At 42.5% G+C, this 17,395-nt stretch overlaps 1 protein-coding gene across 1 annotated transcript in view; it reads left to right on the top strand.

Annotated features, from left to right (window-relative positions):
• GNAQ (G protein subunit alpha q) overlaps positions 1-17,395 on the top strand; it is a 301,603-nt gene that overhangs the window by 279,095 nt on the left and 5,113 nt on the right. Inside the window, exon 6 of the mRNA XM_082611287.1 lies at positions 13,703-13,856. Coding sequence (XP_082467413.1) covers positions 13,703-13,856 — 154 coding nt within the window. The remainder of the gene's footprint in view (positions 1-13,702; positions 13,857-17,395) is intronic.

The raw sequence follows: 17,395 nt of genomic DNA, 5'->3' as shown, positions 1-17,395 counted from the left end.
ATGTTACAACAAATTTATATGGGGGAAACCTTATTTGTGCTTTTATTTCCACGTATATGTGCTTTGTTGTATGTTATAAATTTTCTGAACATAAATTAAACATAAAACATATATATATGTATATATATAAATTTGCTAATGATTCAAATAGTTATGATAGCTATTTAACTACATACTAGGTCTGTTACTTTAACTTGCTTTTTATCAGTCTCCCCACCTAGAAAATAGGAATCACAGCAATGTCTTCTGCTTAGGGTTGGTGTGAGAATTAAATACTGTTCTACACCAAGGGTTAGCCGACTGTGACCCTCAGGCCAAATCCCGCCCACCATCTGTTAGTGTACAGCTTGCAAGCCAAGATTGGTTTTTACATTTTTAAATGGTTGAAAAAAATCAAAATAACAATAATATTTTGTGACACATGAAAATTATTATGAAATTTAAATTTCAGCATCTGAAACAAGGTTTTATGGGAACCCAGGCACACTCATACATTTATATATTGTCTATAAATGCTTTCCTGCTACATGGGCAGTTAAGTTGTTACAGCAGAGACAGTGTGCCCTGCAAACCCTAAAATATTTACTATCTGGTCCTTTACAGAAAAGCTGGCCAACTCCTTTTACATACTTAAGTCCTTCAAACAATGTCTGGTGTATATACACACTAAACAAATGTTAGTTATTAATATAATTAAACTTTATATAAAATGAATCATAACATTCATGTAGCTAAAAATACGTCACAGTCTGAAAAGTTTCATCATATATTGTTCCTGAAAATAAGACTAAAAATTCAAAAAACCCTGTTAATAATATGACAAATTATTATTGTTTAAAGATGTAAAAAAAAAAAAGCCTTAGGAATATAATGCACCAGGCTTATTTTACAAGAGACTTATTTTTAGAATATATATTCCTTATGAGTAAACTTTCAAGTCAATAGGTTACATCTCCTTTCTCCTTAAATTTTTTGTCATAGTGTTCAGTTTATCTGCTCCAATTCCAAACTTATTCCCTGTCTGAATTCTCCATTTTTACCTACCAGTCATCTTTTACCTACAAACCTTCTGCAGTCTTTGGAGGGTAGAAGAAGAAAGAAAAGGCTTAGAAACCAAGAGTTAATGGCAAGACCTTGTAATTGTAATGTAATGTGTGTGTGATCAGGGATGAGTCAGGTCAGGGGTTACCCCCACTGAACAGGGCTCAAAAGTGCAGTCCATACAAGTCCTTTGAGCTTATCTCTTTGGACACAAGGCAAACCAAATTCTTATCCAACACCTATTCTGTTGGCCAAAGAATTAGGCAACCACATGTTTCTGGGCCAAACTTGACTCATCCATAAAAAAATTTTAAGTCAACAAAGGAGATATTTTACTGAATTGCTTGATTTATTTCATTTCACTCCTGTTTTCCCCAGACTTAGACTTTACTGGCATAACACAGGAATTTGCTCAGATTCAGTCTGATGTACTGATGTGTACGTGATTGGTTTGTGTAGATCAATCAAATCTTCCTTGGACCTTTTCAGGCTACTCAGGGTTTCCAAGCTCAGTTGTATCATCCATGCCTGTTTTTGTTTTAATCCTTTACCTCTACATCCCTGCAGCCTATTTCTATTTCCCTTTATCCAAAGTCTCCAGCAATTTGGCCAAGTCACTATTCATCAACTGTAGAATCAGAAAGGGGACAAGTGAAACAAAGGAAGCTGACATTCACACACACTTTGCGCCTTGCTAACAGCTCTGGTACGGTTTGCAGAATCCCTTTTCGGTTTGAGGTGTGGATGGAGTACAGGAAAGGTGAGTGAATTGAAAAGTCAATGGTGTGACTACTCAAGGCATTAACTATCTGAATCCTAACTCAGTAATTGAGGAGCATTATGGGAAAAGAGAAGGAATTTACGTATGTAAGTTAAGGATAGACTTTGGCTCACTGGCATGTAAGCATACAATTAGTAGGATATGGAGCATAGGGTAAATGTAACTAGAAAGATCAATGTGCTATAAAATAGTCTTTGAAAGGAGGTTGCTACTTGGTCACTTGACTGAACTAAAATATTAGGACATATTAAAGGAAGTCCCAGGAAGTAAGCTCTGGGACTGTGGGCTTCCACACCATTGGTCATGTTTCTTCTTGCTCATGTTGAGTCTCTGGGCAGTCCTTGGCCTGAGGGTGACCACGTCTCCTTGCCCTGTCCCTCCGGTCTCTTTCTGTCTTCCTCTTTCCCTCCTCCACGCCTCTCCTACAACACGCCGTGCTCTGCACCAGTTCACTGCACAAGGGCCTGCCTGCTCTGTGACCTCATCTCTGCTAGAAACCTTAGACGGGAGGTAATAGGCAAATATGCTGTATTCCTTTGCTTCTCTAAACATCGTGTGTGGGTAGAATACATCAGTTCATAGAAATTATAATATTAAAACCTTCAGGGGCTGTCTTCAAGCCTGGAGAGTATGCCAGAATCGATCTCAAATAATCACTTGCAAAGATTTGCGAGGACTAAGAAAATTATAGAGGAAATGATATCTGTCCAGCTGAGTTTAGTAGCCTTATTATTTCTATTCCTGTTGTCTAATTTGGATAGCAGAAGTGGGATGGCTAGGGAGCTGTCCTTAATTATTTCTCATTCGAACTGCTCCACTTACATCAGTTGTTTTCTTGGTTTGCTCTGGGTTTGAGAGCTGTTGGGCTGCTCTCTGCAGGCCTGCAAGCCCTGTACTTGCCCAGCCCCAAGGATAAAGAAGGAGCCCAGAGTCAGCCACAGAGACATCGATGGTCTAATAGATGGGGGATCTTACACATCTGAAGCTCAAAGGTCCTGGAGCGACACCCCAACATAACGGCAGGTGGAACAGGGAAGCGTCTTCTCTACCAAGGGAAGAGGGAGGCTACCAGTTATAGGGGGGAATTGACATAAGGTTGGCTCATCGGTTACCAGGGAAACCAGATGGGTATGTCCTGCTCTGGAGGCCCCTTTGATAAACTATCTTAGTGGAGATGTTCTGATCTAAAGATTAGAACAGTCACCAGCTGGGGCCTGGGGCAGGTACGTAGGCATTTACTGATTAGGCTCTGTGATTAAGAGGGAAGGTCAGTTGTGTGAGTAGGGTGTAGGTGAAGCAATGACTGGTCGAGCAGGAGATGTACAAAGATCAAGAGAACAGTCATTTTGGGTGGACCAAGTATATGAGTACTGAACATTTTTCGAGATTTTCAAGATACTCCCCCTTAACACATGGAGAATCTTAGGAAGAAACCATCTCTAAGTGAGCATTTGGCAGAAACCCGGATGATTTTCCAGTTTTTTATAAATCAAACGTATCTGGACTTGAAATCGTGGATAGATTAACTTTGTGCAATTCCAGGGAATAGAAAGATTTTACTGGATTTATAGTTGGGCCAAAGATTTGAGATAAGCGATCACCTTACCAGGAGGCTCTTACATAGCAGTTTTGCCACGTCTGAGAGCGGCTGCTATCAAAAAGCTACTGTGTGCTGGGGTCATGGCTAAGCACTTTGCACTCATCATCTCATTCTGTCTTCCCAAAACCTGAGAGATATAAGGAAACTGAGGTGCAGTCACTTGCCCGAGGTCACAAGGGTATTCGAAGTAGAGCCATGTTTCAAACCGAGGGAGCTCACAGCCCTGGCCCTTCCACTCCCATCTCCCCCCAACAACAGGAGCTTAGCACAGATTGTGTTTTGAATGTGTGTTGACGTCACCTAGGACACATATCAGCATGATCCTGCTGGAGATACAAAGTCAAACACACCAAGCTTTTAACTAAATAATCGAGGAAGGAAAGAAATATGCAGACCAGGCTTGCAAATTTTTTTTTTCATAAAGGCTTTGGAGTTCCTGTCTTTTCAGTTGTTCCATTTATTTACTCAGTTGACATATGTAAATGAAATAAATTCCTGAGAGAATATGTTCCTAAGTCCTTGTTAAGGATGTGAATTTTTCAAAGTATTCAGTGTTTGGTAAGCTACAAATGATAATGACTGATTCAAATTTCACATTATCATGGATTGTTACATTAAAAGTCAACTAGTCTTGCTCTTTTAAAATGATGACCTTTAATATAGTAATTTATGAGGTATTCTTTGATAAATTATGTCTGAGAAGAAATAGTGAAGCTTGTCATAGCAATAAAAGTGAAGAGTGGCATTTAAAATTCCTGAAGCCATATGTAAAATAGATAACTAATAAGGACCTACTGTACAGCACAGGGAATTCTACTCAATACTCTGCAATGGCTTGTATGGGAAAAGAATCTAGAAAAAGAGTGGATATATGTATTTGTATAACAAATTCACTTTGCTGTACACCTGAAACTAACACATTGTAAATCAATTATACCCCCATAAAAATTAAATAAGATTCCTGAAGCATAAAATCCTGTATCCTGACGATCTCCTTTCCTGATCAATTTCAGAAGCAGAAATGGTGCTAATAAAAATGGTAACTGGTGCAGTGTACCTTGGCTGCACATTTTTCATCATGTGCAGTATATAGAAGCAGCCCTACAAGCAGCTAGGCATTAAAATTGAGTGATTGTGTGGCCAGCAGATATCTTAACCTGTAACTGAAGATCTGGATTTAAAATATTGTAAGACATGATAAAACGTGTATTTTTCCCTTCTGCTAATAAACCAGTGGTCCCCAACCTTTATGGCACCAGGGACCAGTTTCCTGGAAGACAATTTTTCCACGGACTTGGGGGTGGGGGGTGGCGGTGGTTCAGGCGGCAATGGGGAGCGCTGGGGAGCGGCAGATGAAGCTGTGCTGGCTCGCCCGCTGTTCACCTCGTGCTATGCAGCCCGGTTCCTAACAGGCCGCTGACCGCTACCAGTCTGCAGCCCAGGGGTTGGGGATGCCTGTGCTAAACAATCTGTTACTTTACAGACATGCTCATGTAACCACTCTTACGTCTGTGTATCTGGACCTCACTCATTCGAGTGTGTGGCTTGGCCTTTTTTAGAACACTCAGGAAACACAGAATCACAGAATTGTGAACACAAATTATGAGCAAAGAATCATAGGCACCTGACCGACTTCTGCATCAATTAGTGAGTTTGTGGATCACTCAAACTGTCTGCATCTCTGATACTAAAGGACATTTCTGAGCCCTGAAAAGCTGCATCCCAGTTTCTCTGGGGTACATCCTATCAGGCCCTCAGCGGTGATTCAACAGTCTGCATGTTTATTTCTTAAGTGTCTAGTTTTGCATTTAAAGGCTACGTTCTAGATCTTATGGGGAATATAAATCAATGTGGTTTATCAAGGCATTGATAAGGGGAATATTTCAATAGGGAGAGACAGGCAGTGGGTGACTTGAATCATAGAAATGAAGTAAAGGTCTCATTTAAATTGTATTCTTCACAGAGAAGTGTGAGAATTTGTATTTAATGGCAAAATAATGAGGAGTTGCAAAAGTTATGAAAATGGATGTTCAGATCTCTGGTTTAATGCCGACTTTGCTGGAGGGAAATACCACCTTGGCAGACAGCAAACAAGCTCTCAATGGCAGCAGGGTTACGAAGGGTATAGACATGAAATATTGCCCCTTGAAGCCCACTGGTAATTTTTTATGCAGACTTGGGCCAGGTCATAGCCTGAAGAAAGCGGGCTTCCTATTGCGGTCTTGAGCCATGTCCACGGGATCTGGCCTTTTCCTCGGTAAGAGGGAGGTTTGCACGTGAGCCAAGAGGAAAGCAGAGGCCTCTTACCTCCAGGCAGATAATTGTGTCTCAGCGAGCTGCAGTTGCAATGTCTAATGGGGTTTCCTGTTGGACTCTGCTACCTGCCAGCACTGGAAACAAGCAGGCACTGAGAGCTGGCAGCATATTTCAAGAGTGACAGGGGCTGGAGTTCATGTGTTCTTCATGGAACTTGGCATGTATGTGCCTCCCAGCCCCCACTGTAAGATCCAAATGAGGAGGAATTGTTTCTCATTCTCAAAATGGAGAATTTTCTTACTTGATTGCCCAAGTTGCAGAGACCAGAAGCCCACAAACTGTTTTATACAGAATCGTCATAGTTCACTCCAGAGGGTCCTGGCTTTCAATTCTCTTTTGCTTTTGCTCTCCCTTCCTCCTTGTAATCGCTCCTCTATCTGTCAAGAGTCAACTCAGAATTGCCTTGCTTTGAAGCCTTCCCCAGTCACACCTTTCCTTCTTGTGTGACTGCAACCTTTTTTTTTTTTTTTTTAACCACTCTTAAGGGCCCATATGTGGACCTGTAACTACATGTTGACCCTCCTGTCTGTTTCTGCCCTCCAGGACACAGGCCCTGCTCCAACACACCGTCATCACCAGCATCTCACAAACCCTCCACATATGTCTGCTGAGTGATGGGCAAACAAAGGCTAGGATACCGTGTGCTGAGGGTGTGAGGAAGGGCCAGTCCACGGGGGCTTGAGGAAGGAGTTTTGAGGGAAGTCAGGTCGATTTGGGTCTTGGAGGATTCGGAGGAGGACAGCATTACAGGTCAGGAAAGTGGTCACACTTGTGTGATAGTGGTGACATTGAATCCTTTTATGTGGCAAAGGGAGCATTTGTGAGGGGTCAGATTGAAGATGTGCACTGCGCTCAGGCCGTGCCAAGCTGTAAATGCCAGACTGAGGAACTTAGGGCTTTACCCTGCAGCAAGCATTAAGTCACTCATGTGCAGCAGGGGGGTTGCATAAACCATTATTTTCTAGAGATTAGAAATATATATATTTTACATTACATGTAATATTATACATTATAATATATACTTAATATCAGTTTTCTATATCCATTCCTGCACTGATGGACACAGGTTGCTTCCATGTCTTAGCTAGTGTAAATAACGCTGTAGTGAACATGGGTATGTAGCTGTCTTTGCAACTCAGTGTTTTTATTTCCTTCAGAGAGATACCCAGAAGTGGAATTGCTGGATCATATAGTAGTTCCATTTTTAATTTTTTGAGGAATTTCCATACTGTTTTCCATAGTGGCGGCACCAATTTACATTCCCACCGTCTACAAAGGGTTCCCTTTTCTCCACAGCCTTGCCCACACTCATGTGGTTTTTTTTTTAAATATACATCAGCCATTTTATAAACTTATTTAATTTTTGGCTGTGTTGGGTCTTCGTTTCTGTGTGAGGGCTTTCTCTAGTTGCAGCGAGCGGGGGCCACTCTTCATCGCAGTGCACGGGGCTCTCACTATCGCGGCCTCTCTTGTTGCGGAGCACAGGCTCCAGACTCGCAGGCTCAGTAGTTGTGGCTCACGGGGCCAGTTGCTCCGCGGCATGTGGGATCTTCCCAGACCAGGGCTCGAACCCGTGTCCCCTGCCTTGGCAGGCAGATTCTCAACCACTGCGCCACCAGGGAAGCCCCATTTGTTGGCTTTTTGATGATAGCCATTCTAATAGGTGTGAGGTGATATCTCATAGTGATTTTGATTTGCATTTCCCTGATGATTAGCGATGTTGAGCATCTTTTCATTTAGTTCCTATTGGCCATCTGTATATCTTCTTTGGAAAAAAATGTCTATTCAGGTCATCTGCCCAATTTTTAATCAGAAATTGTGTTTTTTTGCTGTTGGAATTGTACGAGATCTTGAGAATCAATTTGAGATGTTAAGGATTAGAGGTGTAAGACCCCTCAGTGATGGCCTACAGAGGGCCTTTTCTGATGATCCTGGGAGGGAAGACACCGAACGGTCCCACCATCCTGCTCGTGATTACAAAGTGAGGAACAGGTAGGCTCCCCTTCCTCCCAGGCCAGCGATCAGCGTGGAGTTTAGCGCTCCACCTTTTCACTGGTTCCAGCCCGACTGAGGAGTGACTTACCTGATCAGTGTCGTCTTAGTCTGTTCGAGCTGCCATAACAAAATACCATAGACGGGGTGGCTTATAAACAACAGACATTTATTTCGCACAGTTCTGGAGGCTGGAAAGTCCAAGATCAAGCCTTGGGCAGTTTCAGTGTCTGGTGAGCATCCGCTTCCTGGTTCATCGATGGCCATCTTCTTGCTGTGTCCTCGCATAGCAGAAGGGGTGAGGCTCTATGAGGTCTCTTTTATAATGGCATTAATCCCAACCACCTCCTGATGGCCTCACCTTTTAAAACCATCACATTGGGGGGTGAGGATTTCAACATATGTATTTCAGGGGGACCCAAACACATGGTCTGGCCAAGACTGACATTTCCGTGGCCACGTTTTCTTGAGGCAGGGTGACTGCATGGAGACCACCCAGGCCACTGGGTGCCCACTCACTGGCAGCCTGTCCTCAGGTAGCATGGCCCTTTGCTCTTCCCATGTCTGTGGGTGGGGGGGGAGACTAGGCAGGCCCATGGATTTCTGTTCCCTCTGTTCCAGCTTTCTCACCTGTGCCCGGCCACCCGTCATTGGGAGAGACACTTGCTTTCAGTCTGGGAGAAGTGGCAGATGGGATTGATAAGAAGACAGAGCCTCCTTGGGCCTCAGGCATAGATAGGCAGGCCCCCCTGGTAACAAGGAGCCCTGTGTTGAAGAGAGTAAAACCTTTACTGACATCAACTGGTTTTAACCCCAAGAGAAGGAGCATAAGATTAGCACCACCACCCCTAGACAGCTTTTAAACCTGTCTCCAGAGGTGAACAAATCCTCATGTATATGACTGATAAAATCAGTGTCTCATGTTGCTATTTTGTTTTCTTACTTGCAACTCCAGGCCCTACAGAATTAGTAAAAAGCAAGTGTCACCAGGTCTTGTGGGACGTACCGTTCCCTCATAGATTTGTTTTTACTGAGCAAAGTGGAGTATGCCTCCTGCACTGCGCAATCCACCACCTTGTAAAGCATCATGAAAATCTCATTTAGTCCATTTAGGATTTAGTCTGGGGGTTTTGATCAGGTGAAAAAAGGCATTAGGAATTCTCACTGTGGAGTGAAAAACAGCTTACAGAGCATAAAGTAAGAATCTTATCCTAATTGGGAAAAACAAAAAGCATGAAGCCAGCAGAGTTATATTTTCATCACACGACTCAGGCACTGGGCTGGATGTGTGACTAGAACGTCTCATCACGAAAACGGGCCAGAACATCACCTGTCTCATTGTGGTCCCAGCTCAGCAAGCTTCCTGCGCCTTCCACCTGCAAGTGTGTGCCGTGTGTCAGCAAAGTCAGCTTCACTTGGGAGCTTGTTAGAACTGCAGGCTCCTGGGTCCCACCCCAAGCTGGGTCAGAACCCATGTCCCCAGCTGGTTTCATAACACACGTTAATTTGGAGAAGCTCACCTACAGCGCACGGTGCTTCACAAAATTAAACCTATATCAGAATCCCCTGGAGGGCTTGTTAAAATGTAGATTCCTGGGGCTCCCCCTCTAAGACTGAGTTCGGTAGATCTGGTTGAAGGCACAGGGGTGCCGATGCTGCTGATCAGCGGTCCGTTTTGTTGCTCTTTAGCTTTCCCCTGAATGAGAAGCTCAGGCCCAGGCCACACAGCACATGGTAAGTGGGAAGATAGCCTAGAGCAGCCCCAAACTGCATACACGAGCAAAGCTTGAATGGGACCAGGCCAGTAAGCGGGCATGCCTCCACAGTGGCCTAGTGCAGCCAGGGACAGTCATCTCTAGGACCCGGGGCTGGGCACAGTCCACTGTCCTGGCTGTTGTCCTGCAGGCTGGTATGAGACCCCCTCCCAATAGAGCCCCATCTGGAGCTTGCAGGCTCCAGTCCTGATGTGAAACTTAATCAGAGCGACTTTAGGCGCCTCCCTGTGCTTTGACTCAAGGTCAAGACCACTCTCCCTTTCCCTGTCTCCACCCAGGGTCTAGCGACTTAACCTTGAAGGACTCCAACCAGAAAAGCCCCAAATAGGGCCCCTTTCCCCTCTGGAGAGTGCTAATTACAATAAGTCTTTCTGATGGAGGCTCCTTGGTTGAGGCCAAGATGTATGTACCCACCCTTTAGAGAAGGCTTCTCTGAAGACCACAGTATGACTTTCTAGAATTTCTGTAGCTGTAAATAAGAAAAAAATGTTAATTCTCACATCAGTGATGTCACTATCTAATTAACCTTCTTTAGATCCCTTAATTCTTTCAGTTCTTATTAGAGCCTTTGCTTTCCTTCAGTCCTAAAATTTTCAACCTATAAAATCTCAGGCTACAAGACATTGTTTCTCAGTGAATATGGTTTCCAGGCTTAAAATTTTACCACTGGTAATGATAACCAGTAAAAGGCATGTAGATGGTAAATATTATGTTTATAAGGCTATGCGTGTTATTTATATTAAAGATAAACGTGTACAGTAAAATAAACACTGTCCCTTGAGCCATGAAGTAACCTTTCACTCCACTGGTCCCACTTTTCATCCGTATTTAATTATGTAAGCAATGGTAGGTGCAAAGTGTAAAGGTCAAAGAGACTGTGATGCCAAAAACTTGGTCTCTGTGCACCCGTGCCGAATCAAATCTCAGACAGAGTTTTGACTGAAGTAGAAAAGAATAGCTTTATTGCTTTGCCAGGCAAAGGGGGACACAGAAGGCTCGTGCCCTCAAAACTGTGTGTCCCAACCCAGGGGGATTTGGTGAGGAGTTTTGTAGCAGTGTTTCAGGGGTGTGTGCAGGGCCTGCATTCCTTTAATCTGGCCTCAGGTGGTCTCCTGATGAGCTTCTCTGGTTCCCAGGGTTCTCAAACTGCAACCTTCTCTCTGGAAAGAAGAATGCTTCATCAAGTAGTTAACATTTTCCATTTGTTGGGGGTTTCAGTTCTGCAGAAGAACTCAAAGATATTGTTATGTGTATCCCTTGAGGCAGAACCAGGACTCTGCCCCAAGGCTGCACTACTGTTTCTTGACTGCTCCTCCCTTGTCTCTGCATCGCCTCCCTTCCCTAATTAGCAACTGTTTGAACCTGCCCTTTAGAACTCTGGGAGGGTCATGGGGGCTGAAGCCTATTCCCTACAAACAAGAAATGGGCGACACAGTAGGGCTTCCATGCCCAGGAGCCCCACAGGGTCCTGCTCAGTTTCAGTTGGTGGCAATCGACTTTACCAGATTTGGTAAAGATCTCCTTTTGAAAAGTGGGCCTGTTCAACCTGATGTGGATCGGCACACTTTATAGAAGAAAAGAGCAAGACATATTCAGGATCTAGAAAATTGTGCTTGGTGAGCTCAGTTTCCCGGAGATTTCCTGGAACAGCAGTCAAAGGGTAATGCAGAGGAGTGTACTTGGCCTCCATAATGCTGCACTATGAAACTTAGGACACATTCTACATCGGGAAGGCAAAAGCTGAGCAGAATGTGTTAACAGCTTGGAGCCTTAGTCTTCATGGTCATCCTTCAAACATTCATTCAATTTCCTTTTAGAAATTGAGAGTGAGGTGGATCCAGGTATATCAATTAGAAGCACTTTAAAAAAATTTTATTTTATATTAGTGTAGAGTTGATTAACAATGTTGTGTTAGTTTCAAGTGTACAGCAAAGTCATTCAGTTATACATATGTACATGTATCTATTCTTTTTCAAATTATTTTCCCATTTAGGTTGTTACAGAGTATTGAGCAGAGTTCCCTGTGCTATATGTTTGGTCTTTGTTGGTTGTCTATTTTAAATGTGGCATTGTGTACGTGTCAGTCCCAAACTCCCAAGCTGTCCCTCCCTCCCACCCTCCCCCCGCCCTCTGCTAACTGTAAATTTGTTCTCTACGTCTGTGAGTCTGTTTCTGTTTTGTAAATAAGTTCGTTTGCATCATTTTTTTTAGATTCTGCATATAAGTGATATCATATGATACTTGTCCTTCTCTGAGAAGCATTTTATATATAATAAGAACCAGAAAAATACAGTTCAAACTAGCTTAAAAACTAAAGGGTACATAATTGGCTAATGTTAGCAAAAAATCCAGAGGCGTAACCAAGTTCACGCATGGTTTGACCAAGAAGTTAAAACCTGGTTTCTTTATCTCCCTGTTGCAAGATGGTTGCTACAAGCTCGAGGCTATACAATGCCTCTTCCATTTTCTTGATGAAAGCAGGGTTCTCTGTTCCAGAGCTCTTAGCAAAAATCCTGGGGTTAATTACACCGGTTGAGCAGCTTGGCTACACTGATGACCATAAACCAGGGAAGCAATACTCCGAGTGACGTGAGCCTGGATTCAGAGCCCAGCCCTGAATCAGCCCACATACCAGGAGAATAGGATGCTCTGGCTTAAACCACTGACCCACCTGGTAGCAGTGGAGGTGGGCTCAGTCCCCAGCAGGCTTTTCCATTGCCCCAGACTTGGTCATAACACGTAGAACTAAGGGGGTTGGGGAGTGTTCCCTGGGAGAAGAAACGTGCCTGTGCACCAGGAAAAGGAGGAGTCTCCACGTGTGCTGCCTTTGACCGTGACCTGAGGATGGGAATGATTTAGAAGCAAGTGTGTCTGTAGAAGGAAGCTGGTGAATAGATGTGGGCTAAACTAGGAGACTCTCTAGCTTTTGGCTGGTGAGTCTCAAGAGTGCCTTTGATTAGTATCTTTGTTTGTAAGACCAGGCTGACTAATTCCCTGAGAATCCGTTGAGGTTTTGTTACCAAGGGTGGCTTGATGATGGTTTCAGGTGAGAATAGTTCCTCACCAACACTGAAGGTAGTGAGAAATATTACATTTGTATCTCCAAGTAATTACTATGTATATGTCCACAGTTCTGTATGAAAATTATAGTGAAACTTAGGGAGAAAGTGTGTTCTGATAAATAGGAAATGTGTGATCTAAAAATATTTTTCCATGTGTTTTTCTAATCAGGGAATATATATATTTGTAAAGTAAGTAGTAATAATTCTAAGAATACAGATGCACTTTGGGCAAAGAATTAAGTAACTTTATGGGGTTTTTTTGTTGTTTCTTATTCATTTTGGCTGCGTTGGGTCTTCATTGCTGCACGCGGGCTTTCTCTAGTTGCGGCGAGCATTTATTTTTGGCTGCGTTGGGTCTTCGTTGCTGCACGGGGGCTTTCTCTAGCTGCGGCGAGCGGGGGCTACTCTTCGTTGGGGTGCGTGGGCTTCTCATTGCGGTGGCTTCTCTTGTTGCGGAGCACGGGCTCTAGGCACGTGCGCTTCAGTAGTTGTGGCACGTGGGCTTCAGTAGTTGTGGCTCACGGGCTCTAGAGCGCAGGCTCAGTAGTTGTGGCGCACGGGCTTAGTTGCTCCGCGGCACGTGGGACCTTTCCGGACCAGGGCTCGAACCCGTGTCCCCTGCATTGGCAGACGGATTCTTAACCGCTGAACCACCAGGGAAGCCCCATAAGTAACTTTGTTTTGATTGTTATGAAATAGAACTAATAGTGAAGCCCCAAGTACACATAGCTTAAGAAATGCAAAATGAAGCCTGGTACTTTGTTCTTAATTCAGATCTTAAGCATTTGGCCATGAATGAATAATTCTTAGTGGACATTTGTGACGCTTGGTGGACTTTTGTGACAGTGTGCCAGATGCATGATTCTTCAGCCTTTGATGATTCTCTTTCAACCTTAAGAGTTATGTCAGCAGATGTTTATTATTATTCTCTTCCGCTTGTCAACCTGAGAGTTTGCCTAATGAAAGGAGCTGCTGAGCCTTTTGCATGTAAATCCTGATAAAAGCTGCTACAGCCCGGCTCAGGGCCCCAGAAACTGAATGCATACCAAAGATGGGTTGGACTTAACAATACAAACAATTCACAGACTGAGTAATCATGTAATTCACGCCTTGTTTCTCTGATGATTTTTTTCAGAACCGAATGGAGGAAAGCAAAGCACTCTTTAGAACAATTATCACGTATCCCTGGTTCCAGAACTCCTCAGTTATTCTGTTCTTAAACAAGAAAGACCTTCTAGAGGAGAAAATTATGTATTCCCACCTAGTTGACTACTTCCCAGAATATGATGGTAAGTCAGCACTCTTCCACCCACCCAGTAGCTAGGGACACATTCCGCCCGCCTCCCGAGACCAGTGCCTGAGCTGACACACGACAGTGCTCCGTCACTGCCTTTGCCCTCAGAAGCCTGAACGTTGTGATGGATGGAGTATGAATTCTTGTTTGTCCTGTCTTTTAATGACGACCTGAAATGTTTCATACCCCAACAATGCTGAAAGTTATAGTTATTTCAAAGCACATAAGAAGTTGTTTTCTTTTGCTGTTCAAAGGAGGGAACAATCCCCTAGTTTTGACTAATTGTGTGTCAACCATTAGAGTTCCCTCTTGATTTCCCTTTCGTTTGGTAACAGTCTGCCTCTGCCTCTCTCTAGAGAGAAAACTGAACATTGTGGTCAAGAGCCCATGGTCTGAAGTCGATCTACCCAGATTCAAATCCCCGTTCTGATATTTCCTATTTGTAGAACCGTGATCAAGTCATTTAGTTGCTCTGGGCTTTAGGACCAAACTTATGTTTTATAGACTATAGTAGATAACATATTGTGACATTTTAGCATGATGCGTGACACATGGTGAATATTTAGCAAATATTTACTTTTGGGGGCTTCATGACCCCATGAAGCCCCATCATCCTAAAGGATGGCACCCATCGTTTAAGCTCTTCCTGTAGCACTTAGGGTCTGTAGCACCCACTTCAGTACTCATATGTATGCACTTCGCATTATTTACTTCCTTTTCATAAACAAATCTTGCCTCCTCAACTAGACTGTGAAATCCTGGATGACCAGGCATGACACCCAACCCCTTCCGAGAAATACTTGTTGATAGATTGGTAACAAAATGCATCCACACCCAGCCACTCTGAAACAGGTGAAAGAGTCACAGCCACTGCCCTGTAATAACTTCTGTGCACAGTCCACACCCATCCCCCCATACGTGCTCTAGTCTAGGTTAGGAGTGGCTAACTATGGCCTGCCGCCTCTTTTTTTTTTTTTTTTTTTTTTTTTTTTTTTTTTTTGCGGTTCGCGGGCCTCTCACTGTTGTGGCCTCTCCCGTTGCGGAGCACAAGCTCCGAACGCGCAGGCTCAGTGGCCATGGCTCACGGGCCCAGCCGCTCCACGGCATGTGGAATCTTCCCGGACCGGGGCACGAACCCGTGTCCCCTGCCTCGGCAGGCGAACTACCAATCACTGCGCCACCAGGGAAGCCCCATCGTGAATATCTTTAAATCCCAAGATGTTTTTTTACTGTCCATCTCCCCCAGTAATACACGTAATGCATACAGGAAACTTGGCCGTGGAAAAAGAAAGACAGACACTGATTGTTATTCATAAAGCAAACACAGCTGTCATTCCAGGAGACTTCAAGCCCTTGTAAGATGAGCTAAGACAGAAAAAATTCTAGGCCCACTCTGCAGTGATATTTTTATCATAATATAGTATTCTAAATTTCACACTTCCACATTTCTTACTTACAAGGTCTTCATTGTAATGAATGCCATTTCTGTATTTCTCTTCGGGAAGGAAAATTACCATTTCTACATGGACTTGAATTGCAAAATTGTCCTTAGAGACTATGGAATTCTGTTACTGCTATGATGACTAAAAGGATTTCTTTGTAGTTTATGTTTATTCAAATAGCAAATTATGCTTAAAAACGTAACAGGCTCCAAGTGCTCTCCCGTGAACTTGAGTCTTGTTCTGATATACTTTAGTTAGAAAAAGAAAAAGTAGACTTTTCTTTCCCAAAAAGAATAAGTACAAAATTCATTCATAAGCCAGAAAGATAGTGTTCTTTTATGAAAATGAGAGGCTGTACCAGTTCTAACAATCTATTAGTCCTGGTTTTAAATCTTTTTATTACTGCTATGGAATTATTAACAATAAGTACATCAAATAAGCTAGGACATTAAGTGATTATATAGATTACATATTTGTAATTGTGTAACTTTTTAATTCATTATGATGCCAGCCTTCTTAATCATTGACAAAAATTTCAATTCTGGGCTCTGAAGTTAGAAATTCAGACATTCCTTTTGTAAACTGTACAAATGAGAATGATCTGTTTTCATGGCTCTTTCTCCCAGTTTCCAGCAATGTTGGATATAAAGTTATTTGCAGTAAGATTGGTTTGAAAAGTTTTCAGGTTGGCTGTCTGAAACTCACGGTGCATTTTGTTAGAATCTGCAGGCTCTCGGTAGAAATTTCAAAGATTTCTTTGTCCCAACCAGTAGATAACAATACTGACAGAAAAAAATCTAAGCTTTGGATCCCGAGAGGGTCTTCTGAGAGAGGAGGAGTGGAGGTTATAGCGCAAGACCTTCTTTCATGGTACAGAACTGGAAAAAATGGGAGAAATGCAGATATATAGTGCCACAAAGACACATGAGAAAGGTGCTCAATCCTTGATAGGTGGTGGTGGGTGTTTTAGTGTTGCTTTTAATTTACAAGTTTTAAATTAATATATTTATTAGGATCTATTATGCTCTATTGAGATATAATTCATATACCATTTAAAATCCACCCATTTAAAGCATATAATTCAATGCTTTTTGGTATGTTATGTTAATTTTTTAAATTATGGTAAAATATATGTAACGTAAAATTTGCCATTTTAACCACTTTTAAGCATGCAATTCAGTGATATTATAATTACACTCACAGCCATCACTATTCCCACAACTTTATCATCACCCCAAACAAATTCTGTAATCATTAAGCAATAACTCCCCTTTCCTCCTCCTCCTAGCCTCTGGTAACCTCTAATCTACTCTCCGTCTCTATAAATGTGCCTAATCTAGGTACTTCATCTAATCTAAGTGGAATCGTACAATATTTGTCATTTTGTGTCTGGCTTATTTTACTTTATATAGTGTTTAAGGTTCATACATGCTGTGGCATCTATCAGAACTTAATTTTTATAGCGGAATAATATTCCATTGTATGTATATACTACCTTTTGTTTATCCATTCCTGTTGATGGATCCTTGGGTTGTTTCCACCTTTTGGCTATTATGAATAACGCAGCAATGAAAACTGGTGTACAAGTATCTGTTAGAGTCCCTGCTTTCAATTCTTTTGGGTATATACCTAGGAGTGGAATTGCTGGCTCATGTGGTAAGTCTGTGTTTAGAGTTTTGGGGGACCATCAAACTGTTTTCCATTTTACATTCTCAGCAACAATGCACAAGGGTTCAGATTCCTCCACATGCTTGCTGACACTTGTTATTTTCCACTTGATTTGATTATAGCCATTCTAGTAGATGTGAAGTGGTATCTTACTGCGATTTTGATTTGCATTCCCTAATGATGTTGAGCATCTTTTCACGTGCTCATTGGCCATTTATATATATTCCTGAGAGAAATGTTTATTCAAGTCCTTTGCCCATCTTTTGATCAGGTTGTCTTTTTGTTGTTGAATCGTAGGAGTTCTTGGTATATTCTGGATATTTACCCCCTTAGCAGATATGTGATTTGCAAATATTTTCTCCCATTCTGTAGGTTGTCTTTTTTTTTTTGTCATTCTTTTTTATTTTTTATTGAAGTATAGTTG

This window comes from Mesoplodon mirus (genome assembly GCF_964341445.2).
Source record: "Mesoplodon mirus genome assembly, chromosome: 1".
Taxonomy (NCBI): Eukaryota; Metazoa; Chordata; class Mammalia; order Artiodactyla; family Ziphiidae; genus Mesoplodon; species Mesoplodon mirus.
Note: the sequence above shows the minus strand (reverse complement) of the source record. Positions and strands in the feature narration are given on the sequence as shown.